Source organism: Pelodiscus sinensis, chromosome 24 (assembly GCF_052426305.1).
Source record: "Pelodiscus sinensis isolate ZL-2025 chromosome 24, ASM5242630v1, whole genome shotgun sequence".
NCBI lineage: Eukaryota > Metazoa > Chordata > Testudines > Trionychidae > Pelodiscus > Pelodiscus sinensis.
In genome coordinates, this window is record NC_143075.1 from 2,782,807 (window position 1) to 2,808,684 (window position 25,878).

Genomic DNA, 25,878 nt, shown 5'->3' on the forward strand with positions numbered 1-25,878 from the left:
GCATCTGGGTTCTCTCGTGCTCCCATCCCTGCTATCATCTGCCCCTTGCTTTGGACACAGAATGTGGTCCAGGAATCTTCAGCTACAAGATGGAAATTCTCCATCAGATGCATTGGCGATAAACAGTAGTTAGTGGGTGCTGGTGCTGGCCTGTCCTTTTCTGGCATGCTCCTCCCATTTGTCATGGGGAGAAGGAGCAAAAGTTGCCATGTTCTCTGCCTGCACCGACTAGTCTTAGGACACCTGGTCTCAGGCCCTGCAGCCGGGCAGCGGATGGGACTTGTACTGAAGAAGCCTTTGTACTGAAGGGGACTTGTACTGAAGATTCAACTGAAGAACAGTGGAATCAGCGTGCGGTTTGAGCAAATTCCCAGCCCCTGGAGGATTTGGAGGTAACACAGGCAGCAGATATGCACATGTAGTTGTCAAGAGATCAATGTCAGCAGTCCACTGAGGGTGGTATTGGCATGGCCCACAGCTGATAGAATCACACCCCAGTTGTGATGGGACCCCCTGGAGACTCTGCTCTAGCATTTAAACCCAGGTAGCTAAAAAGGAGGGGACAGGGAGAAGTCCCCGCACTCCTGAGGAACGGTGATAGGACCTGCCCCTGTATCCTAGGAGCCCAGGGAGACGGCAGATGTCTGGGAGAAGGCTCTGATGCCCTCTGCCCACAGGCTGCAGCTGTTCAGGGCACGTCTACACGACAGCGTTATTTCCAAATAGCCAGGGGGGCAAGGCTGTCAATTTGAAATTCAAAACAACAGCCTTCGTATTCTGGAATAACAAACCCTCATTTCACGAGGAATGACGCTTATTTCGAAATCGCTGTTTCAGAATAGCGGCCGTGTGGACGCTCCACTGCTGCTATTTGGAAATAGCTCCTCCCCAGGGTCATTCAGAGGAATTACTCCCCAGGGCTTCCTGGGGCTCTGAATCGAGGTAGCACGTCCACATTAGGGGAGCCAGTCTCGGACTAATTTCGAGGCCTTCCTGTAGTGTGGACCTGCTATTTCAAAATAGATATTTTGGGAGTTATTCTTCTGAAATTGCTTATTCCAAATTAAATGTGTAATGTAGACCTACCCTACAAAATAAGATACGCAATTTGAGCTATGCAAATGGCGTACCTTATATCGATCTTATTTTGAAATAGCTTATTTCATAATTTGGCTCTGTCTACACAGCGCCAAATTTCGAAATAACTCGCTATTCCAAAATGTCCCTTACTCCTCGTGGAATGAGTTCTACAGGGATATCAAAATAGCGAGCCCGTTATATATCAAAATAACGGGCTTGCTGTGAAGACACGGGATCGCTATTTTGGAATACTCCGCTATCCTGAAATAGCACTGCAGTGTAGAAGTAGCTTTAGAGACCAGGCAGATTCGAGCTCTGGATTGTTTGCTAGCTCTCGGAGCAGAGCCTGGGATTATCTGAGCCCGGCCAACTTGTGCACAGAGATCCTTTGCCTGAGCATAAATATTCATGGTGGCTCCCTTCCATAGTGGGATCCCCTCTTCCTACAGCTCTGATGATAGCACCGTTTGCTTTTTATCACCTTGTACCTTGAAACCAAACCTTTCTTTTCTAGAGCAGCTGGCTTGCAGAGGTGGGTTCTGCACTGCCCACGCTTGCTAATCTTGTGACAAGTTTTTGGAATAACATAACACCTCCTGTTCTTCACAGGCCTAATCCTGGAGCCCATTGCAGGCAGTTAGAGTTGAGGCGGCCCAGTATTTCCCAGGATAGAGTTAAGCCAGGTCTACACTAAAGAGGAAGGTGAAATCAAGATACACAACTCCAACTGTATTAATTACATAGCTGGAGTCAACGTACCTTGTTTCATGTTTTCCCACCATCCCCACAGCGGGAGCAGACGATTCCTCACACAAGCAGGAGCACTGGCCACCGATAGGGGAACCCTCTGAGTTCAATTTAGTGAGTCTTAACTAGACCTGCTAAATCGAACTCTGGAAGATGGATTGTGGCAGCGTCGATCTTCCATTTAGTGAAGACGTGGCCTCAATGAAATCTAATTCCTGGGCTCCAAACCCTTGCTTCTATGGTTCTGATTTCAACATTCCTACCCCTAGGAACCTGCCAATCTTCCTTCCTGTTAGCACAGCCAATCCAAAGCCACATTTCCAGAAAGACGTTCTCTGTATTATTATCCCTCCATGAGTTAAAATAAAAAAATCCCTAAAATCAGGGAAGCTAAAATATTGGATGCTTGCATGGTGAACTGCATTGTCCTCTATTTGTGCCCATCTCGCATGACAGTGATTTATCATGTACCCTGTCCTATCTGTGGAGGAATGGGAAAGGTTGCAAATTTGCCAGAGGCCTGGGGGGTTTTTGGTTGGGTATTTTGCAACAGCTACAACACTTGTGTTTTCTACCATAAAATGATTTTGGAAACTTTCTAAAACAAGAAAGTCAATAAGCAGGTGATCATTTTAGTTTTAAAGCTCAAACAAGAAGAAAGTACGTTAATGCGATTGCTTTGTTTTTATATAGAATAGATACATTTGTACAAATGGCACTAGCACAAGATTGCTTTAGGGGTATTGTGCTAGTTTTCCATCATGAAAGTCATTTTATTATGTTTTAGCATTTTACTTCTTCATTTCCTTTTTTTGTCACCGTCAGACAGCTGTCCTCTGTGGTTATTTTTTGAATATTCAAACACTAATAAGTTGCAGTTGGCCATCTTGTTTTGATTAATGGGAAGTTAAAGGAACTTTAAAGCTTAATGTTCATTTTCAAATATTATATAATTTAATAAGCAATAATGACCATGAGGAAAATGCTTGTTTGTTTGTCATATTTGCTGTGGATTTTCTGTTAAGATAAAACACTCTAACATCTAGCAATCACTCTGGGGCAGGTTCCATTTTTATGACTTTATGATTAATTGCCTAAATTTTTCTTCCTGATTCTCCAAATGCCACTTCTTTGGCTAGCGGCATGAAGACCAGGCAAAGAGCAAACATAACTCACAGGAAAAAATGGATTTGCAGGACTCTGCTCCATATTATATGGGGCATCTTCTGTCAGAGGGCTTTAACTCACTAGATGCTAAGTGCTTCACCCCCGATCCATTGAAGTACTTAAACGCATGCTTAAAATTATAGTCCCGGGGTGCTAATAGCACTATAGGCTGAACCTCTCTAGTCTGGCACTCTCTGGCCCTGCAGCGTCTGTGGACCGGCATGATTGCAGTTAACTGGATGTCCACTTATCGTGGGTGTGGCCAAGTTTCTCATGGTCCCATAAAGTTTGTTGACAGCCACCAGCCCTGGCTCTCCATGTTCTGTGCTGTTATCTAGCTCTCACTTGCCCCTACATGTCTTCTAAAAGCCCAGCAAGCCATGGCAGTGTTGGTGAAGATGCCAGACAATATTAACCTCTCATGGTCCGGCAAGTTCTCTGGTGTGGCACCGGGTGCCGGGCTACAGAGGTTCAACCTGTACTTGCATGTGACCATTTTAAAAAGGAAAGGTGCCCTTCTCCACGGCCATTGTAGGGCGTCCCTGCTGCCCAGAATCAGGGGGAGGATCTTAGCACTCCCTCTGAAGTGTGTGGCCCAGCCTTATGGGTGTCTCAATGTTGATGCGATGGTCTTCTCGGCTTTTCCCTACAGGGCTGGGGCCATGGAGGCTGAGGGCTGGTACAACCCTACCATGGAGCTGTTTCTGCAGTATTGTTCCACTGCTATTTTTTGGCTGGGTGAGGGAAGGAGGAGGAGTCCTCTCTCCCTCCCGCCTGTCTCAGCCAGAGAGAAATGCAGCTCCCAGCCCGTCGCCGGGGGGCGGGAGGGGGGGAGGAATTTGTTTGCTGGAGGATTGGCTATTTCAGCCTGTGGTGTAACCTTGCTGAAATGCTGTTTCCTAGGACAGCTCGGTGGTGGATGGGAGCGGAGTCGTTATCCAGGAACGCCGGTTGCACGTCGGGGTCCACAACGGCTTCTGCTTTGTCCAGGCGCCACAGGTGGTGGTGGTGGTGCCGCAGGCCGAGGTGGCCCGGGGGCGCTCAGCCAGCGTCCACAGGAAACGAGGGCCCAGCGCCAAACCAAGGTATGAGGTGAAAGGGCCAGTAACTGCTGATGGGGGCTGGTTTCTTCGGCCTTTGACTGCACTGTGGTGCACTATGCCTCTCCTCTCGGCCATGGCAGAAGGGCCGCGGTCTGTGAAGCCTTCCTGCCTGCCCTCCCTAGGGTTGCCAGATGGTTTAACCAAAAATACTGAACACCATCCTCCCCTCCCCCCAAAAAAACACTGTTGAGAAAAAAAGGGGGAGACGACAAAGTTATTGGGCTCGGTAGCTGAGTGGGGTAGGGTTGCCAGGTGTCTGGTATTTTTGCCTCCTGACCGGGGGGGGGGGGGGAGGTATCAGAAAATACCAGACATTTTAGGTGTCCGGTATTTTTGGATTCTTTTTACCAGACAGGCGGCGAAAATACTGGACTGTCCTGGTCTATTCCGTACACCTGGCAACCCTCCCTCCCTGGATTTAAATCCTGAGAAATCAGAACTGGAAAATGGGCAGGGCTGAGGGACCAAGCTCATTAAGCAGCTCTGGGCCCCATCCTGCCAGGCACTGAGCTCCTTCCCATCTGCGGCGGGAGCTGAGGCGTTTGCAGATTCGTGCCCAATCCAGCCGCTGTGTGTCAGCAGTCCCAGCGCTCAGAATGACTCGACCTTACCTGAACAAGACCGATGGTGTTCTCCAGGTGTTTCACCCAGAGATAGGGTTGCCAGGTGTCCGGTTTTGAACTTGGAAAGCTCAAATACTAGACTGTCTGTTTGGGAAACAAATTGAGAAAATATAAATGAGAACATAGAACTGTCCAGTATTTTCCAAATAAGATGGAATGTAGATGGTGATGTCATGTCAAGTGTGTCTGGTATGTTTGTTGAAACCATCTGGCAACCCTATCCAGAGAGAAGACTGTTTCTCAGAGGCTCGTAGGGGCTGGTCTCACATAGTTCAACCATGTTCTTTGTCCTGTGCTAAGCTTTTGCTGTGGAGCTAAAATGTCAGTGAATTAATTGAACTTGTCGGAGTGATGACAGAAGCACTTTCCCAAGATCTGTATTAGGTTTGTTCTTATATTGTAAGACCTTAGAGGGAGGGACAATCATTTTGTTGTGTGTTTGTACTACCCCTAGCACAACCGAGTCCTGGTCCATACCCGGGGCTTCTAGATTCTTTCACAATACAAATAACGCCACCTAATCATTTCTAAAGCTGTGCTCAGTGCCACACACTGCTCATTACCCGCGAGAAATGCCGTGCCGCTGGGATCGGCTGCAAACTGATTTTCAGCAGGACTGTCCTAAACAGCCCCCACTTCATCTGTAGTTTTGTTACCTTCCAATGCAGTGTGGTTGGTCAAGCTTTGGTTCTGAGAAGCCGCATTCGTCTGACTGAGATGGTCCGTCACCCAGCATTCGCAATCGTCTTCCAGCTGGAGTACGTGTTCTGGGCGCCAAGCGGAGTCGAGAGGAAGGTAGGGAGGAACGCAGCACTTCATGAATAACTGTTTCTACTCTCCACTTCATTCTGAAGGATCCAAAGTGCTTACAAACTGCATATGTCCCACGTCATTGACATTGTGTTTCCCCAAAAGACCACAATAGCTTCTTTATGCTGTTCTGGTTTCTCAGTGACATTTTGAACCTTGCTGTGATTAATCCAATTGTGATTAATTCAATTATTAATGACCATGCACCTATACCCGATAGACCAAAATGCTATTGTGTATCTCTATCATCTGACCAACTTTTACAATCCTCTGTTACCAAGACAATAGACAAATGGCACCTTCTGGGCTGTTCTTAGCTGCTGTATAATTAGTGCAGGTGTTTTGGACACATGCCATCTATGGGAAAACTCCTTACGAAAAGGTTAAGACGTTGAAAGAAAAATTGAGTAGTTTCTCACTAATGTCTGGCTTTCTAATTGTTGAAATGCTGAATTATACTGCATGTCGTCTAGCTGGGTAATAATTGTAGCTCCTTCAGCCCATGAAACTTGTATTCTCAGGTTAGGTGAGAAAAAAATCGAAGGGACAGATACTTGCCACTCAAACTTGAAGGTTGCACTTATTGTAATGAAGCCATTCTTCTCATTAACAACTTAAAATTAAGCTCAGAAACAAGTTTATGGAAAGTTTCTTAGTGCAAAAAAGGCCTGGAAATGAGAAGACTGGGCTGAAAGCATTACCTTCTGGCCAAGTGAACAGAATGATTCAGATAAAAAATACATGTTGTGCAACATCTATAATAAAGACGACTTTACTACTGCACTACAGCGCAGCCTGTTCTACACGGGAAGTGCATGGATCATTTAAACCATGGGAAACCAAGGTTTTTAAAAGAAACCTTTTGGAGCCTTATGATTCAGTGCTGTGTCACAAATTTACGGTTTTCCAGCCCCCAGGGCAAACTTATCAACACTAAGCTAAGATCTCCGAGAATATTTGTGATGATTTACAGCTGTTTTGTGTGTTACATTTAGCCCTGGTCTACAATAGGGCTTTATTTTGAAAGAACACCGCTTAGGTCGAATTAATAAGCAGCGCGTAAAATTCAAAGTACAGAATTTGAAATCTGTACTCCAGCTTTCCTTGGGGGAATAACACTAATTTTGAAATAGTTATTTCAAAATAGCGGTCGTGTGGACGCTCCAGTGCCGCTATTTCAAAATAATGACTCCCCAGAGTCATTAGAAGTAATCACTCCCCAGTGCTTCCTGGGGCTCCAAGTCAAAGTTGTGTGTCCACATTAATGAAGCCTTCCTCTGACTCATTTTTAAGCTTCCCATAGTGCGGACACACGATTTCGATGTTGTTATTTCAGGAGTTATTAAATCCATTTTAGTTATTTCAAAATCGTTTCCTAGTGTAGACATGCCCTGAGAGAGCAATAGGTTGAATTTAGTGGCGTGTAAGTCTTCTCTGAACTAAGCCATGGTCGCCTGTGTTAAGGATGCTCTGATGGAATGGTTTTATCTGAACAAAGTGCTGGATTCCAGCTGACACCCAGACAAGGTCCTTTCTTTAGTACAGCATGGAAGTCAGGCATTCCAAAAGGAAGATGTGGCTTTTTCCAGAAATTGCTCAGATTGTAGACCAAAAAAATGCAAAACCCCATGGGCCCGAAACTCCCATTGACCTCAGTGTGTGCAGAGCCAGGCACTTTGTTCTTAAAACTTTTGTTATTTCATAGGGGGCTGTTGGTTTGGGCCCCGAGGGTCTGCAAGCACTCTGCAAGTTCTGCATGGGTCAGTGTTTACTGCTTTCTTTGGTTTATCAGCTGAACTAGAGGTTTTACTTCCCATAACCCCTCACTCCCTACTGATCGCTATTTCTAACACATTTCATCCTTTTCACGAATACAAATGACCACTGGGTCTTGGCTCCTCAAGAGTGCTGACTTGTGGGGAAAAGCAATAAGGAGGAAAAACAGAACGTTGCCAAGTGCTTTTCCAAGAGCTATCTCCTTATCCCGATGAACGAAAACCAGTAATTTGCTCTTTTAAAATGACTATCGATTCAAAATCTCCAGTTTGCCACCTCGCAGATACTGAACACAGACCTGAGGAAAAGCACCCTCAATAAAGCGATCCCTCCAAGAGCATACGGCGGACTTGGATCTTTTAGGGAAAATCCCTCACAAAATTGTGAATAATAAAAGCAGAGGAATCTGTAATTAGCTGTTAAATTACGTACGTTAATCCCGGTGTGTCTCTGGTCTGGCAAACTGGAAATTGGGATTGTATTTCTCATGGTAGCTACAGTGCTCTGCAGTTCACAGCTCTGACTTGGAGAATGGCTCTAGCTGTGAAGCGACTTGAAACGTCTTTGTTAGCCGAAAGGTCACTTTGCTTTGTGACAGCAGCAAAGCCTTCCTGCTTAGCATTGCCCGTCCTTCTCCGTCAGACCCAGCCCCCCTCTGGCAGTGGCTTCTCCTTCACTTGCTAAACAAAAGCCCAGAGGATGAGAGCTTTGGTTCCCTGCTCTTCAGTTCATTCTCTTCTGTTAACTTTACAGGCTCTCAGTTAAGTAGGGAAGTGGGTTGCGATTCCATTTGATTTGAGGTGCTCTTAGGACCAAGTGTGGTCGAGGAGCTGACTGGTTTGGGGGGGATGGTACTTTATTCACCACCTGGAGAATGCTACTGTCTTGTCCTGTTTTGCACGTCAGCAGTGGCTCGAATGCAGTTCTCAGCGTTCCCCAGCGAACCACTCAGCCTCAGGCATGCCTGAGCCGCGGGGTGTGCAATGGAGTCTGTTGGACACTAAACACTCCTGCGATTGGTCAGAGTCACTAACAGCCACTTCCACTCTCTCGCCTCATCGTCCCTCACAAGATGTCACCATTGCAAAGGGAAGCGCAGTTCCCCCTTCTCCATAGGCCACGCCAATAGAACACAAATGCTCAGGCAAGGCATCCTGTGAACAGTGTTGTCTGTAAGCTGAGCTGTGAGTGGCCTCCTAGGGGAGATTCAAATGCCTCCCCACTGATGAGCAGAGCGTCCATAGCAGGCAGCAGCCAATAGCATGTGTTTCTACTGGTGGTGCACATCCACACATGCCTCAGCGCATATAACAAAATGTATTCTGCACACAGATGGGAAAAGGTAGAGGGAACATCGCCTGTGAATACTTTATATCTCAGAGGATTTAGTAGTGGTCTGAGGTGTCATACAGACATGTGGCTCCAGTGGAGGCTGGCGAAAAAAACACACTAACTCCGCGGAGGAGGCAGAGAGAAACTGTCACTGTTGTTCTTACTCTTGGGAGGTATTCTGATGTGACACGGCACCAGGAACGAATCTAGCCAGCCAGAGAGTGAGCAAAGGAGCAGGGTCAGTGGCTCAGCCACGTGTGGGGATCGAGGAGGCATGTCTGCACTGTCCCATCCCACAGAGAGGAGCTACTCACACATTACCCTTTGGAGGCCACCCGTCACTGCCCCTGCCCTACCAATGGGCTCTCAGGCCAGTCTGAGCCTTTCTTTGCTACTGCTGAAGTAAGCACAGAGTGAGGCTAGCTAATGTCGTTTGGGGCTTATTTGCCCGTTAATCTCATTGAGCACAATAGAATCATGGAATCCCAGGGCTGGAAGAGACCTCAGGAGTCATCGAGTCCAGCCCCCTGCTCTAGGAAGGACCAACCCCAACTAAATCATCCCAGCCAGGGCTTTGTCAAGCCAGGACTAGAACACCTGTAGGGATGGAGATTCTACCCCCTCCCTAGGAAACCCAGCCCAGCGCTTCCCCACCCTCCTAGTGGCATAGTGTGTCCTAATATCCAACCTAGACCTCCCACACGGCAACTTGAGACCATTGCTCCTGGTGTCATTTGCCACCACTGAGAACAGCCTCTCTCCATCCTCTTTGGAACCTCCCTTGAGGGAGTTGAAGGCTGCTCTCTACTGTTCGGAATCCCCTTTGATTTACACACTAGAAAGCAGAGCTGGTCAAATTAAGAGAGGTGAATTATCTTAGGTGGGAATTGAATTGCTTGTTCTACCCTTGAATCATTCATGCTCTTAACATCTGTGCTTGAATCTATTCTTAAGTGTTCTCCAGGTAGTTTGGACAAGCAGTTTTCAGTTTGTTTGGCTTAGTTAATCTATTCACTATTCATTATATTGATCACCCGAATAATTTGTTCTCCATGTCTGGGCCACTGAACCGCCTTAAAAAGGAGACTATCAAATATCCTCCCCTGCACCCAGCCACCCCCCAAGCCCTCATGTGAACAAACCCCACTCCTGTCAGTCTTGTAAAGGAGCATCTTGCAAAGTTGCAGGAACAGGGCTGTCCCGAAGAGCACTGCAGAATTTGAACACACACGCATGAACTCAACTTTGCAGGATTCACCCCCTCTGCTAGAAAGTGGTGGGTGTTTCTGAGGGCTTGATCCAACCCCTCTGGAAATCAACCGGCGGCTTCAGTAGGAGTTAAATCTGGCTTTTCATATGGATCCCTTTGTGCTAAAATCATAGCTAATTAAGAATCTGACTCCCAGCTCCTGTTGATCTAAATATTTAATGTTATGTTGGAACATTATCAAACCTTGAGCAAAAATTACACTTGACTATAAAGTGTCTTTCAGAGTTAAACAATAGCTCCTTCTGCAGCTCCCATATTGCTTCTGAAGAGCTGTTTCACTCTGTAGGATATAAAGGCAAATATCGCCCATCAAAATGACAAAGTGCTTTCCAACAGTCCCACATGTAATGTGGCACAAACGAGCTTATGAAATCTTTCTAATTATATGTTAATTTTTTCCACTATAGATGGAGAAAGCTACCCTGCAGCTGCCTGGGAGTGCTCTGGCAAGCTCATCTGGAGAATTTCAGCTTTTAAAAAGCAAATTCTTCTTTAGGTTTTAGCACAAAATTTTGCACGATGAAAAGTAATTCATCCTTTCTTGGTCCTTTTTTGAGTCCTTAACTCTGTTTGCAAGTTTAAATCTTACTGCTCTGAGGATTTTAAAATCACAAGGATTCTCCTAGTTTGGAGGAACCTTTTGTACTAATATCTCATGTGCTAGCATACAGTTAGCAAGATAAGTGCACGCATTTGAATGTTTTCATCCAGTTTTTGCAGTCCAAATTCTGGAGCAATACAAAATTGTGGCAAGCAGACCGATAGCTAGTGTCAGGGCTGTTTCCCCCTCCGGCACTCCGAATACAGAAGGGAAGGGCCTGAAAGAAAGCTTCCAAACCTTGCCTCTACCAGCACTGGTTACAAAAACCTCCCCCCCACCGAAGTCTAATACACAGATTTTGGGGAACTCCTGCCACCATCAAGTGCTTTTCCCCTAAAACCAGGGCTGAACACTTGAAATCACCCCAGGGGTGCCCCAAAAGAGCTTGCACAAAAGAAAAGAGAAAAACAAGCTGCAGTCTCTGGTAGCTGGCCCCTCAGTCTGAGGCCTGCTCATACCCACAGATAGACCTTCCAGGACACCTTAAATCAGTGTTTCCCAATTGATGCTCCGTGGAACCCCAGAGTTCCATAAAGCGAAAGTAAGGGTTCCGCGAGAACGCGGCATTGCCCCGCCCCCTCTTAAAGAGACAGTATTTTGCAGGTTTTTTTGCTCAACCAATTCTGGTGGGGCTTTTTTTTTTTTTGGCTTGCCAAATTTTACTCTGGGAAACCTCGGGGTTCCTTGAAATTATTTTAAGCTGAAAAGGGTTCCGTGGCCAAATAAAATCAGGAAGCTCTGCCTTAAATCATCACTTTAAAAGAAGGGATTTTTATTACAAAACAAAAGATAAACTTGGTAAAGCAGACTTGGTTGCTAGATGTTACAGAGCAACCGAGGGGCCAGCTACCAGAGACTGCACCCTCAGGACCTGACCGGTGCTGAATCAGAGAATTTGCCGGACCATGGGAGATCCCCATATTGTCGAGTAGCTTTACCAACACTGCCACTGCTTGCTGGGCTCTTAGAAGACATTGAGGGGAAAGTGGAGCTAAATAACAGCCCAGAACCCTGAGAGCCAGGACTGGGGGCTGTCAACAAATGTTATGGGGCTATGGGAAACGTGGCCACCCCCATGCTAAGTGGACATCCAGTGAACGAACATCATGTCAGACCACGGATGTTGCCAGACCAGAGAGTGCCGGACAAGAGCGGCTCAGCCTGTACTTAGGCCCCAGGAGCAGTTCATATTCAAGCTACGTACATATATACAGGTTGGACCTCTCTGGTCCGGCATCCTCGGGACCTAACTGGTCCCAAATCAGGGAATCTGCCGGACAAGAGAAGGTTCCCTGCCACAGCCCCTCAGCGCTGCCAGCTCCGGGAGCCCTCTCGCTGCTCCCAGCCTCGGCTGGCCCTGTCGCCTCTGCCCTGGCTGGAGGCTGCCTGTGGGGTCCTGCAGCCGCCTACACTGTCACGGGCTGCTACGAGCTCTGGCTCTGGCCCCAAGCTGGGGGTCCTACTCCAGCCCCACTGCCGTGGGCTGCTGCCATCTCTGGCCCTGGTCCTGCTGCCATGGGCTGGTGGGGCTGGCTCTGCTCCCAGTCTTGCTGCCACAGGCTCCTGGGGGCTGTCGTGGGCTTGGGCTTTGGCTCCGGCTCCGTGGCAGCCCGCGGGCCCCGGCCCCACACTTCCACGGGTTGCCTGTGGCCCTGGCCTCATGCTGCCACAGACTCTGGGGCTGCTGCCCACCCTGGCCCTGGTCCTGCTGCCGCAGGCTGCTGAGGGCTCAAACTCCTGCCCTGTGGCTGTCCTCAGGCTCTGGCGCTGCTCCCGTGGGCTGCCCGGGTCTCTGGCCCTGCACTATCCTGGACCCATCTCAGTGCCACAGGCTGCCACCGCTGCTGCTGGCTCCAGCCCCATGGCTGTGGGCTGCTCAACCCCTGCCCCATCCTGCCCACTTTGGAACAGCCCTCCTGCCACTGAGCTGCCAGGCTCTCTGATCCAGGAACATCCGGGGTCATGCTGGAGCAGAGCCTGCCGGTTCTAGCTGCACAACGCGAACTGAGTCAGGCTTAAGTAGAAAAGACCCATCCAAAAGGGGTCGGTCCAGCCTCCGGTAGGTGTATAGTGTTTAAATCCAGCCCAAGAACATTTCCCCTTCCTTGGTGGAGGATGTAGCTTTTGTATTTTTTCTGATTAATTCAAGATCCCCTGTTACAAGTGCAACCTCCAGTAAGAGCAGCATCTAGTGCTTAGCCAGGTATTGCTCAAATGGCCCCAATTATCCCGTGCTTTGCATTTCTAACTCGCTGCTAGTGGGAGGGCACATGGGTTTGCATTAAACCATTCAGCCCTGTGAGCCAGCACTGTCGAGATGAACCCTCTTTGCCTTATTTAAGTAAACGGAGGCCCTAATGACTTGGATGTAGAGGATCGAATGCAGGGAGCCCAGGGATTTTAAAAGGCTCTGTTTTGCATGCACTGCCTCAGGCCGACATCAGGGGAGTTTCATCCAGGTGGACAGATAAATTGCTCCTCTCCCTGGTCAGTGTATATGGCCTGGCCATCTCTCTCCCAGTTTTCTAGCACCGGCCTCACCATTTTGTGCAGACTGTCCCCAACAGGGATCCTTTACTCTGACAGCCATCAGTCTGTAGTAAGAACGCGCTGCTTAATCAATAGCAATTGATTTGTTATGAGTCCCTAATTGTCCTGCTCAGGTGGTGGAGAGAGTCATTGATGATGCAGGAAATGTCTTCTCTCATTAGAGCTGTCCGAAGCGCACGGGGGCGGGGGAACGGGGATTTATACAAGTGACACATGCCCTGCTGGCAGATGGGATGTCTATCGATTGGCAGAAGACAAACTGACGAAAACCACACAATTGGAAAATTAGATATTGGATTCAACTCATTTAAAAAGTGAAAGCCCAAGGACCGGCAGAGGGCTGAGCGTCTGAATGCAGATTTGTATTATTTAGTTCTTTGTACAAGCCTACGTTTCTTTGCGCTTACGTCCAGCTCTCAGGGCAGCGTAAACAAAAGAAGACTCAAAGCAGATTTAATTCTGGAAGAAGGTGCCGGGCTAAGAGCTCAGTAGGCAGAAGGCATCTGCATAGCCAGGGAACAGGCGTGGCACAAGCTCCAGGAGCCACGTGTTTTCCCCACGTGTTGTCGCCTTACCAGGGTGCTTTAAAGCTGTCCTGAAGGAGCACCTCTTGGGGACATCACATAAGAATGTCTCATCACATACTGGGCTAGAAGGACCTTGGTCTGACCCAGTACGGCCATTCTTATGTTCTTAAGAACATGAGAATGGCCATACAGAGTCGGACCAAAGGTCCCTCTAGCCCAGTGTCCTGTCTGCCCACAATCGCCAGTGCCAGCTGCCCCAGAGGGAATGAATTGAATGGGGAATTATCAAATGATCCCTCTCCTGTCACCCATGCCCAGCCTTTTTTGAACCCTGTTAAAAGTCCTGGTCTTTACAACCTCCTCTGGCGAGGAGTTCCACAGGTTGACTGTGTGTTGGGTGAAGAAAAACTTCCTTTTGTTCGTTTTAAACCTGCTCTCTATTCATTTCAATTGGTGACCCCTTGTTCTTATGTTCTGGGAACAAGTAAATAACTTTTCCTTATTCACTTTCTCCACACCTCCATGGCTCAGTCAGGCCATACCTGCAGCTCAGCCTGCTAATAGTTGTAGTAGTGCTTTTCGTGCTGTGATCTCTTGTACAATAGGGCCTGGACCGCAGTCACATCGCTCTGTGCATCCAGAGACATTGCCCAGGTTCTTCTCAGTAACTCAGCAACTCGGTATGTTCCAAACTGACGCTTGCCGAGAGCTGGGAATCTCTGTATTTGCTTCCCAACTCTCCAAGGGAGATTCTTTAATGTAGCTTTGCAGTACTTTGGCCAGACTGGGTGGCTCTAGGAAGCTGGTCTCAGATCTAGTCCTGAGGGCCTGGAGATATTGCGGTTACAAGATCTTCTGGCTGCTGAGAAAGCTTTGTCTCCTGGCCCACCCCATGTTGGCTGACAGCTGATGTGGGCCGACCTGGAGGTGAAATGCTCCATTCCATGCCCTGTTGCCTTGGGTGACCAACAGAGATGTCGGAACACACCTGCAGAGGCTGCTCAGTATTGTGCCTGAAGCGTGTGGCTGTTGAGGATGCTGGTAAACAGCAGGTCTTCAGCCACAGTTGCCGCTCTCCGGTGACTGTCTGAGAAGGCTAAAACAAAAGGAAAAACCATGTAAAGTGCTACATAGCTTTCCCTTTTGTTTTAGCAAGATCATACTAACTCGGCTACCTCTCTATTGCTGTCTGGGAAGGGTCATTCGTCACCACTTTCTGCTCGCTTCATTGATTTTGTTGCTGGCAGAATAAACCCAGGCGAAAAATGGAGTCTCTGCAAGCTTCTTCCATGGCTCTCTGGCCTTGCCGCCATCATGGGAAGGCTGACTCCGTCCTGGGCTCTGAACAATCCCTTCCCCAAAGAGTTCTCTGCCAGCCCTGGGTAAAGCACCAAAAGGACAGGAGGAAGCTGCACCCCTCCAATGGGTGTTGCATTGAGAGCAGAGCTACGGGAAGCAGGCGTTGCTGCCTGCTCGTCAAACCACAAGAGCAAACAAGAAGGCTGGGACTGTAGCGCTAGCCTAGTGGGTAAAGCGCCCATGGGCTCCAGTAGGTGAAACGCTGGGCCTCTTTTGGCGGGTGCTTTCTTGATCCCTTTGGCATGTCCTTGGCAAGGTCCCCTCCCTTCAGCTGCTAGTGCAGCAAATTTGGTACCGAAGAGGCTGATTCCCTGCCTACCCTGCCCTTCCTCCTGCTCTCCTTTGTGCTGCAGCAGGATGCTGGCCATGCTGCTGTCCTAGTCTATGAACCGGGCACCCAGACCGGAGTGTCAGCTCGCCCTGTATCTGCCGCTGCCCACAGAGTGTCTGTCTGGGACTTTCACACTGAGCTGGAGACAGAGGATTCGTCTCCGTCTGACGTGCCGGTGGGCCGTCAAGGGGAACCGTCAAGCCGGGCCATCGATGGCTCCAGAGTGAACCCAATTGACCTCCGCACTCCCTTTCTGATGCACGGTTAATCCCCAAGCCAATTGCTACACCAATCCCAGAGTCCTCAGTACCAGGATTTCAGACACTGGCAGACCTGTCAGCTCGTTTTTATACATCCCCTTCGAGAGGGCCTGGTGTTAGGGGGAGGCTTTGCAAGTGGCTGCCTGTGTGGAGCCCTGCAGAAGACATTTCCCATCTTGGAGGGCCTGTGTCAGACGCTTGCTAGTTGTCCTGCCTCGTCAGTGCGGGAATTGGAATGGGGTTCAATGGGCTCACTCCTCACAGCAGAGAACAAATCGCCGTCTGTCTGCAGGACGGCGAGTCCTTGTCAGGAGGCAGCCCCGGCGGGTACGGCAATGAGGGGAACGCCTCGGCACTAGCCCTCGCGTCGCTAACCCGGCTACGCAAAGGTTAGGCTGGCTCTGGGTTGAAGTTGGCCAGAGAGTTGCCGTGCAGGGGAGATGGGGCTGCCATTAGTGAGTCCTGGGTATGGAAAGTGTTGCCTGTGGTTACGCCACAAACTGGGGAGGCCAGGCTGGTGGGTGATGTCACCGAGGTACGAAGTGCAGGTATCCCCTAGCTGGGTTGCCGGGCGAGTGTGACAAACCTCCTTTGCCGGGGCAGGTCCCATGCTGGACGGCTCAGCTCAAGGGCTCACGCCGGCCCTCAGGGTAGACATTTTCTCAAGGGCACGTGTTAGTGGTGTGTTTAGCCACCCTCATTGTTGGCCGGCAAGGGGAAAAGAGAGGAGACCAAACCCATAGTCCCCACTGCCCTTCCAAGTGATTCGGGGCCAGGAGAGACCCTTTACCAAATTAGCCCTTCTCCAGTGAGTGGGGCGTCCATCTGTCAGGATCCTCTCCCTGTGGTGAATAGGGATTTGGGGATGGGGGAAGCTGGGCCCGCCCTCTACTCTGGGTTCTAGCCCAGGGACATGGTGATAGTGTCTGCCTGACACCACCACGGGACAGCTGTGATTCCTGGGGCCACTCCCCATGGCTCTGCCAGCATCTTCCTCACCACGAATTCCTCCAGGTACCTGCTTGTGCTTGTTCCTCCAAGACCTTCCGCAGCACCTTCTCTCCCCAGCTGTTTGCACACAGTGAGCTAGCAGAAGGGGAGTCTTTTCAACCAGTATTAGCTGGTTTGTAATTGGCTCCTGATATCCTGATCAACCTGTTTTAATTGATTCCAGAAAGTTCCTGATTGATTTCAACTATCTCAATTGGCCTGTCTGCCTTAATTGATTCTGGACTGTTCTGGATTTACCCAGGGAAAGGAGACCTATTTAGTCTGGAGCAAATATACCTGCCTTCTGTTACTCCCCTGTAGCCATCTAGTCTGCTCTTGTCACACAACATGTTGCATCACTAGCACACATGGCAGAACTTTGTTGCACTGACATTACTTACTGACCGTGTACTTGTAAACATTCTAGAGGGAAGTGTGGTCCATTGGCTAAAGCAGGGAAGGAAGAGCAAGGACTGTAAACAGCCAGGCCTCTGAGTTGATACGTGATCTCAGACGGTTGATCTTGTTCATTCTGATGTCCCTAGTATGACAAAGTATGAAGTCAAGACAACCAAAAAATTGTGGTGCGTTTGTCTCTGAGCAGCAGGTAGCAAGCTCTTCCAAGTTTTCCAGCTCCTCTTAACACACAAAGTTAATATTGGTACTTTGTACAGAACTTGGACGTTCAGAGATTTGAAGGGAATTCTTTCAGTTATGAACAAAAACAAGGGCCTGGAAAGACAGAAAATGTGCTTCAAAACAGTATCCCTCAACAGTGGGCTGAAACAATGGACGTTCTGGCCGCTATATTGAAATCTATAACTGAAGGGAAGGATCCGGGGGAGTGGCTGGTATTCATTTTCTGAATGTTGCCCTACTATTGGAGCAGTGCCATGCACTGTTATTGTGTCCCTCTTATTTATTGTTGTTCATTCTGTGTGGTAGAAGGGAGAACACGGTATCTCGCCTCTCAGTACATATAGCTTCCGGCCTGGTTCCTAGGAGCCCCCAGCCTCACCTGCAGAGATTTAGGAATTTTTCAGCTACACAATAGCCGTCTCTGCAGTAACAATAACTGTGTGCGTGTGTCTAAACTAGTAACCAGCATAGGCCGAAACAGGGGGCGAATTTGCAAATATTTGTAACTGAAGGGAGATGAGAGGGCAGTTTCTTTTCTAATATCCATGGGCAGTGCAGAAATGTATATGCCTCTGTGTTCATTGTAGGTCATAGCTTAAGATCGGATGCACCATTCATTCTGAATATTGATTGTGGTTGAAACCCAGTCAAAGGAAATCTGATATTTGTTTTATAAGAAAAAGGCCATAGAGAGCTAGTCTGTCACTCTGTCTACATGGAATGAGGTTCCAACAGAAGAGGGCTAAAGAGACAATTCTTACTGTTCAGTAGGTAAACATGGCCACTGGCCAATTCCTATTGAATTTTGCGTTGGAAGTTTTTGACCTTCTTAGACGACATCAGTGGAGTGACACCGAGATAGTCGAGACACACTACCAAATGCTCTTCACCTTTGGTTATTTACTGTCTCATATATTTTTAATCCTAGGTGTTGTCCATGTCCTCTTTGGCTAAAGCAGCCTATATGCATTCCATCCGATGGGCTGTTTGGAATCCTTCGCTGGACTCGAGTTCTACAGAAGTGATCTTGCCACTGCAAGGAGGTGCCCAGCATAACCCCAGCCATGTGCTGGTTTACAAGATGCCTCCTACCAGCATGAGCTCTGAAGAGGTAAAAACAAGATTCTCTGAGGCCAGGTCTATGCGAATCAAGATACACAACTCCAGCTATGTTAATTATGTAGCTGGAGCTGACGTACCTTAATCTGAGTTTCCCCGCCATCCCCACAGCGGGAGGCAGATGGGAGCAAACACTCTCATCAACTTCCGTTACTCTTTGCATTAGCAGGAGTTCGGCCACCAATGTGGGTGCCCTCTGAGTTCGATTTAGCGGGTCTTTGCTAGACCCGCTAAATCGAACTCTGGAAGATTGATTGTGCCAGCGTCAATCTTTCCCCAAGTGAAGACATGGCCTGAGCTGTCCTTTAGCAAAAGTGCAACAAAACCATCCTGAAGGCCTTCGGTGCACGCATGACTCAGAGCTTTCTTGTTCTTTTAAAAGCGTCCTAGAAGTATCTTGCTAAACCCAGTATCACCCGGCCCTTGAATGAACACACATGAGAAAAGGAATAAGAACAATGCATCAGAAAAGACACATTGTGCGTTTATTTTATCAGCTGTTTAGTGTTCATTATTTATGATGTGCACACCCTGTGCACTGTCATAGACTGTGTGAAGTGATTTATTTTGGCAGCATCTGGAGGCCGCAATCAGGCGTGGGCCGTATTTGTGCTAGGTGATGTACATAAAAATAGCAGGTGACAGTCCTTGCTCTGAAGAGCTTGCACTTTGCTCTGGATGAATCTGCCCATCCCCAGAAGCTGTCTTTTGATATTCAAGAGGCCAAGAGGAAACTGCCAATGCTTAATAAAGTCCTGTGGTTAGAGATGCATAACAAGCACACAGCTCCGAGAAAGATGCTGTCTGTACAGAATCCCATTATACCAACGAACTGGGTCATTGACAGTCACACACAGTCCTAGGGAAAAGCCGTGACCCTCGAGTCCCTGTTCCATTTTAACTTGGAGGAAGTAGAGCGTGAAGATGTCTGCACGTTGCTTAGACTTTCTTAAACTTCACACACACTGTGGGGGCAAGCAGAGTTTGCAGACTGAGTGGTTTTGCTAGTCCATTACGTTGCATGTGAAGTCTTTCTCCCAAAATTTTTCTGGCTCTAACTGGGAAGCCCCAATGAAAATTTGTTCACCCTGTTTTCCAGAAGATTTGGGAGAAGGTGCCTGCTTTTAACAAATATACTGTTCCTGGATGAGGTTTTTTTATAGTTTTAACTGTAATCTGGTGGAGATATTGTCTGCGAGACCTCAGAACAGTGTAAGGGTTGGTTTAGTGTTGCCCAATACCTGGAGCAAGAGAAAAGAAAACACTTTTTATCTAACATATAACTGGCCTGTGGAACTCACTGCTACAAGGTATCATTGATGCCAAGTGCTTAGGAGACGGCACGGAGAAGGCAGAAGGTGCTAAAGAAATGAGTTAGTCCTATGGATCAGCTTTTTTACACCTTCCCCCTTTCAAGTCTTCCATTTTAAGTCTTTCTCCTGCATTCTTGGCAGTTCAATCCATAGTAGAGGCAGCTCCTGTTTAAAATGAATGAAGAATGAACATTGCATGCTGCACCACATCTCCAGAACTGTTCATTAGAAATAGAAATGGGGAAATAATGGAACAGAATTGAGATCAGCCAGCCCAGTGCAGACCTTGGAAGGAAGTGCTTGGTTTGGGATGGTGAGCCTCCAGGATTAGATGCCTGGCTTCTGATAAGAATGAATCTGTTACAACTGGGGGTTGAGCGTATTTCCTTGTTGGCCGATGGAAGGATTCACGGAAGAGAACAAAATAGCTACAACCTCCTCTTCCTTTTGTCTCCTGAGCTAGAAGAGACTCATGCTACTTGCTGAAAGGGATCGTTGAAGGCTGATTTACATTTAGAAAGGGCTCCTATTAAAGGGAAGATTAGATGGAGAAGATTTTGATCTACTTTTAATACAAGAACACAACAGTATTGCAGTCTAATTAGCAGGAATACACTGGGAATGGGGTTTTCCATCGAACACAGTAATGAGGGAATTGCTACCCACTCTGTGACTCCGCTGATGTCAAAGGAAGTTTGGGGAACCATGCTATGGATTCATGAATTTGTTCCCCCAAACACTTGCCAAGATGTTGCTTCCTTCTGTTTTTAACTCTACTTGCTAAAGCTCTTTCCTAGTGCTGGTCTGCTTGTGGAAAGCCAAAGTTCACTCTTGATCTGGTGGACAGATTTAGGAACAGACCGACATGTGCGAAAAAGCACACAAGCCCCATTGTGATGCTGTCCTGTGACCAGAAATGGAACTGACCGACCGTAACATAAAACTCTGGAGTTGCTGGAAGAAAGAAAAGTATCTTCTATGCACAGTTTGTAGAAGCAGATCTACAGTTTGGGTAATTAATCCAGCCTACCTGAGACTGGGAGGAAAATTTGATAATTTTGGAGTTTAGTGTCCTCCCACAACCTCTTTCCTCAAGTAAAATAACGTTCAGACAGAACCAAAACTTTCTGGAAACCTGGTTTTTGGGGGAAAAAACCCCAAAACAACCACCGAACCAATCTCTTGCTAGTCTGTCTCCTCATGCCTTGCATTACAATTTCTTATTCTAACTTTGTGGGATGCTTGGCAGTAGACCGCTCTTTATTCCAGAAAGTGGGTGTAAAGGATAGGCACAGATCACATGTCTGTCAAAATCTGTTTAAATTGCAGGTGAAGCAGGTTGAGTCTGGCACAGTCCAGTTCCAGTTTTCCACTGATTCAGAGGAACATCTTGGAACTTCTACAAATGCGTTCAGTCACATCGGACAAGAATCGCTTCACTCAGTCAAGCCACGCATACCCTCTCGCAGTGAGTGTTTTTGGCGACTTTTAAAGCACATTGTGTGGCTTCAGTCTCTGTGGAAAGAATTTTTAAAAACCACTGAGCACACAGTACATTAGGGAAGGAAGTTTATTTTAATTTGAATTCGTGGGATGTTCACTTCCTGTGCTGCTTTTAAACATGCAAAATTCAGCGGCAACAGCATAGAACTTGGCAGCACATTGTCTGTGACAGTGTTTCTCAACCTTATTTTTACAAGTACCCCTTTAAAAAAATTATAAGTACCCCCAGTACCTACAGTTTTCAGACACACACATTTTTTTTCTACCATTGCAACACATTTGTTTAAACAGCTTAATCGTAGCCAGGCAAGTGATGACATGTTTGGGTGTAAAAAATACAAAAATAATAAAGTGCTGTAAAACTTAAAACAAAAATTCAGTTTTCTCCAAATTTCAGTTGTCTTGACGTACCCCCCCCAGACTTCTCTCGAGTACCCCAAGGGTACTCGTCCCTCTGGTTGAGAAACACTGGTCTGTGAGATTTCAATACAGTGGAGGAATTCGTTCATTGGTACCCATGACCTGCAGCAAGAGCTATGCCAGGCCCTGGGATGGAGACAAAAGGAAACACTTTTTACTTAACACATATCTGGCCGGTGGAACTCACTGCTACAAGGTATCATTGAGACCAAGAGCTTAGGAGGATTTTAAAAAAGGGTTGGACTTTTTCATGGACAATATGAACATCCACAATAGGATAAAAATACGTCGACAGGATATAAGCCTGCATGCTTCAAGGCCTAAGACTACTACAGCCTGCTGGGCATTAGGGAACAATAGTTTATTCCAGGATGTGTCACCACCGGTCTCTTGCATCTTCCTCTGAGGTGTCTGATCTGGCTACTGTTAAGGCAGGAAACTGGGCCAGGTGAACCATTGGGATAACCTGGTATGGCACATTCCTACATTAGGGAGCTGGAGCACATAACCTACGAGGAGAGGCTGAGGGATTTGGGCTTATTTAGTCTGCAGAAGAGAAGCGTGAGGGGGGATTTGAGAGCAGCCTTCAACTTCCAGCAGGGGGGTTTCAAAGAGGATGGAGAGAGGCTGTTCTCAGTGGGGGCAGATGGCAGAACAAGGAGCAATGGGCTCAAGTTACAGTGGGGGAGGTCTAGGTTGGATATTAGGAAAAACTATTTCCCTAGGAGGGGGGTGAAGCACTGGGCTGGGTTCCCTAGGCAGGTGGTGGAATCTCCATCCCTAGAGGTGTTTAAGGTGTTTCGCCTTCTTCTGTAGCATGAGGCACGGATCACTTGCTGGAGGATTCTCTGCATCTTGGGGTCTTCAAACCATCATTTGAGGACTTCAATATCTGAGATCTAGGTGAGAGGATTATTCCAGGAGGGGATGGGTGAGATTCTGTGGCCTGCACTGTGCAGGGGGTCAGACTAGATGATCATAATGGTCCCTTCTGACCTTAAAGTCTATGGCTGTGTCTAGACTGGCAAGTTTTTCTGCAAAATCATCTGATTTTGCGGAAAAACTTGCCAGCTGTCTACACTGGCCGCTTGAAGAGCACTGACCATCTCATGTAAGATTGTCAGTGTTTTTCCGGAAATACTATGCTGGTCCCGTTTGGGCAAAAGTCTTTTTCCCAAAGACTTTTGTGCAAAAAGGCCAGTGTAAACAGCACAGTAGTGTTTTCCGCAAAAAAGCCCCGATCGCAAAAATGGCGATCAGGGCTTTTTTGCGGAAAACCGCGTCTAGATTGTCCACGGACGCTTTTCCGCAAAAAGTGCTTTTGTGGAAAAGCATCCTGCCAATCTAGACGTGCTTTTCCGAAAATGCTTTTAACGGAAAACTTTTCCGTTAAAAGCATTTTCGGAAAATCATGCCTGTGTAGACGTAGCCTTTGAGTCTATGAGTAAGTCCCAGCTTGACAAAGCCCTGGCTGGGATGATTGGGTTGGGGTTGGTCGTGCTTTGGGTAGGGGGGTGGGACTTGATGACTCCTGAGGTCTCTTCCAGCCTTAGGATTCTATGATTCTACATTTCATCAAAGGGGGTGAGCCCTTTTTGGGGCCTGACAGGTCCAAAAACAAAGGCCTGAATCTTTCCTGCCTGCATGGCCATAAGAAGTCTGGGCAAAGTCTCTGTACCAGATCAACAAACATGAAGCCTGACCACAACTGTGCCAGAAATCTGAGCTTGCGTTGACCATTCCCACGCCCTGGTCCCAGACGTGACACTACTTTTGGGTAAATCACTTCCTCGCTGTCCCTCAATTCTCCACCTGAAATTATGAATAACGATTCCAACCTTCCTTCCAGGAGAATTCTGTGGCTAATTCATTGCGTTTGTAAAGCCATTAGAGAGCCTTCACGGAAGGGAGTTTTTCTGTGTGAAGTGCTGAACTAACCTCCCACAAAATACCTACCCCTGACCTTATGCATTGTGAGCTGCCCGTCATAGAGGAATAACCAGCCATTGGTAACATGAGATTTTGGTGACTGTGGGTGACTAGGGACTATTTCTGATGAACCTGGGTGAAGGTATTTGCAAGGCAGGAAGTCTCTGCAAAAAGTTTTCATCCCCAGTATTTTCAGACTAGCATGGGCTTTGGAAAGGTGAACCTCTGCAGCCTTCCAGCAGCCACCTGAAATGTCCCATTCCTGCATAACAGCCTGATTAATTTCTTTAAACCCTACATCCTCCAGATGGTTTGAGTCATTGATATAGGCTGGTAAACAACCTCATTAAATTGTGCTTTTCTAAGATGTGAAAACACCACTTACTTGCATCACAGGTACCTGCTGATTAAGTGTGTTTGGTTCTAGGGTCTAGCTGAGAAAAAAAAAAAAAAAAAAAGGAATTTAGCAGGGTAAGAGGAAACTTGTGGAATTCAAAACTTTGCCAAACCGTGCTGGCTCTTTTTCATCATGTTTGCAAAACTAGGTCAGGTCTGTGAACCCTCTTTTCCTGTCATACAAACACAGGAGTTTTCCCTCCAGCACGATTTAAATTATCAGGAAAAGTTTGGATTTCTCTCCTTCTTCTCTAAATAGAATGCCTCGCTGTTCCTTGGGAACAAAAATTATTCTAGCGGAAGTGCCCTATGTATGGTGTGTGCCTATGTATACAGCTACAATATCATTGCAGCTAATGTTTCAGATAAAGTTTACAAGCTACAAGTTTGAAAGGGAAGGTGCTGTATCTATGGGGTCAGGCTTAGGCTCTGAGGAATTACAAGTATCAGTTTATACAGTTACACAGATATAGAGATGGCATTGTCCCAGATTAAGGTGGGTGAGGTTTTGAAGCATCACTAAATAAGCTCTGTGCTACACTAGGGAGTTATTTCAAAATAACCCCCCTTATTTCAAAATAATAAGCGGAGCGTCCACACTACGAAGCCTGTTATTTTGAAATAACGGGCTGGTTATTTTGAAATCTACACTCCGGCTTTCCTTGGGGAATAATGCTAACTTCGAAATAGTTATTTTGGGAGTTATGATTTCATTATTTTGAAATAATTTCCTCGTGTAGACATGCCCCGCGTGTCCTCGGGGACACCACCCAGAAAGGGCAGAGAGTCACAGTCTGTGGCGGGAAAGCACATAGGCACATGGGTGAAGTGTATCACTCGGCCCATCAGCGGCTTGGGAGTCTTCTCTGGGAAGACATATAGTCTGTCAAGGAACGAAATAGGCTAACCACAGGGTGATATTGAAGACAAGGATAAAATTCCCTTTGTCTTCACTGAGTGTGAGGTCCCAGCTGAGGGCTTCTGAACCCTGCTCCCCCCAAAATATTGTTTTCTCCCACTGCTGCTGTTTGCCTGAGATTGCCTCAGCAGAAAACAAACCCCACGTGCTAGAGTTTGTGTTGAACTTTCAAACCCCCAGTGTTGGCCCAGGTTCAACATGAGCACGGCCGTTTGGGCAGCCTCTCGTTACGGGAAGGGATGTCACCGATCGTTTCACCGTGGGAGGTCCTGTAAACATTTCCTTCCTTCATTGACAGTCACTATCCTCCGCTGGTTTTCATCTTTTTCAATGTATCTGTGGGCACACTAACCAGATTGCTCCCCGTTTAACTGCCCGTTTAACCAGCAATGTGTGAGTTTATTACCTTATTAATGTGCTGCTGCTACTGAAGGCTAAAGGGCTGTTTGGTTTTGAGGAACTGCCAGGAAAAGTCACGTGTTAGTAAACGTTTGCAGCATAAAGTGTCAGCTTTAACCCGTTAGTGCCTGTCAGGTGGCCAGCTCTTGTCGGAGGGCGATGCGTATGTGTGGGGGGCAGCCTCCCCTGCAAACAAAGGCATGTGTAGCACCTGTAGGGAGCATATTTCAAGTCTCCAGGCAGGTGCAGAGGAGGAGAGTGTGTGATTTATTACCCCAGCTACTGAGTAAAGCAAGAGCATGTCTGTATTGGAGCATTTCTCCTCGCCCAAAAGGCTCTTGAGAGGAGACCTCCTGGAGAGTTGTTTCTTTCCTCTCTCTTCCGGAGGCTCGATTCAAAACCCAATGGCATTTTCATGCTTTGGAACCTCTTGCTGTGAGCAGGGCTTCAGCGCAAACGTTGTTTGGGGACCCAAGAGGGTTTGGAGCAGGTGCACTTCGAAAGACTGTCTCCCACTGAACTAAAGCTAGAGGTTGATCGCTCTTTGGGACCAGCACAGCCTCACCAGAAGCATTTCCCCCAGCCCCCAAGGTGAGGGAGACGGGGCTTCAAATCATTGCTCTTTCACACATGAGAATACAAAAGTCTGTTTGTTACAATGCGGGCTGAAAAAGCCTGATAATATAATCTAGCTCATTCATCTGTTTATATCTTC

At 47.5% G+C, this 25,878-nt stretch overlaps 1 protein-coding gene across 5 annotated transcripts in view; it reads left to right on the forward strand.

Moving 5' to 3' along the window:
* NPHP4 (nephrocystin 4) overlaps positions 1-25,878 on the forward strand; it is a 128,672-nt gene that overhangs the window by 45,009 nt on the left and 57,785 nt on the right. For all 5 annotated transcript variants that reach the window (XM_075906446.2, XM_075906449.2, XM_075906448.2 and 2 more), the window contains exons 9-12: positions 3,898-4,079; positions 5,389-5,515; positions 18,094-18,276; positions 20,927-21,065. In XM_075906446.2, coding sequence (XP_075762561.2) covers positions 3,898-4,079; positions 5,389-5,515; positions 18,094-18,276; positions 20,927-21,065 — 631 coding nt within the window. The remainder of the gene's footprint in view (positions 1-3,897; positions 4,080-5,388; positions 5,516-18,093; positions 18,277-20,926; positions 21,066-25,878) is intronic.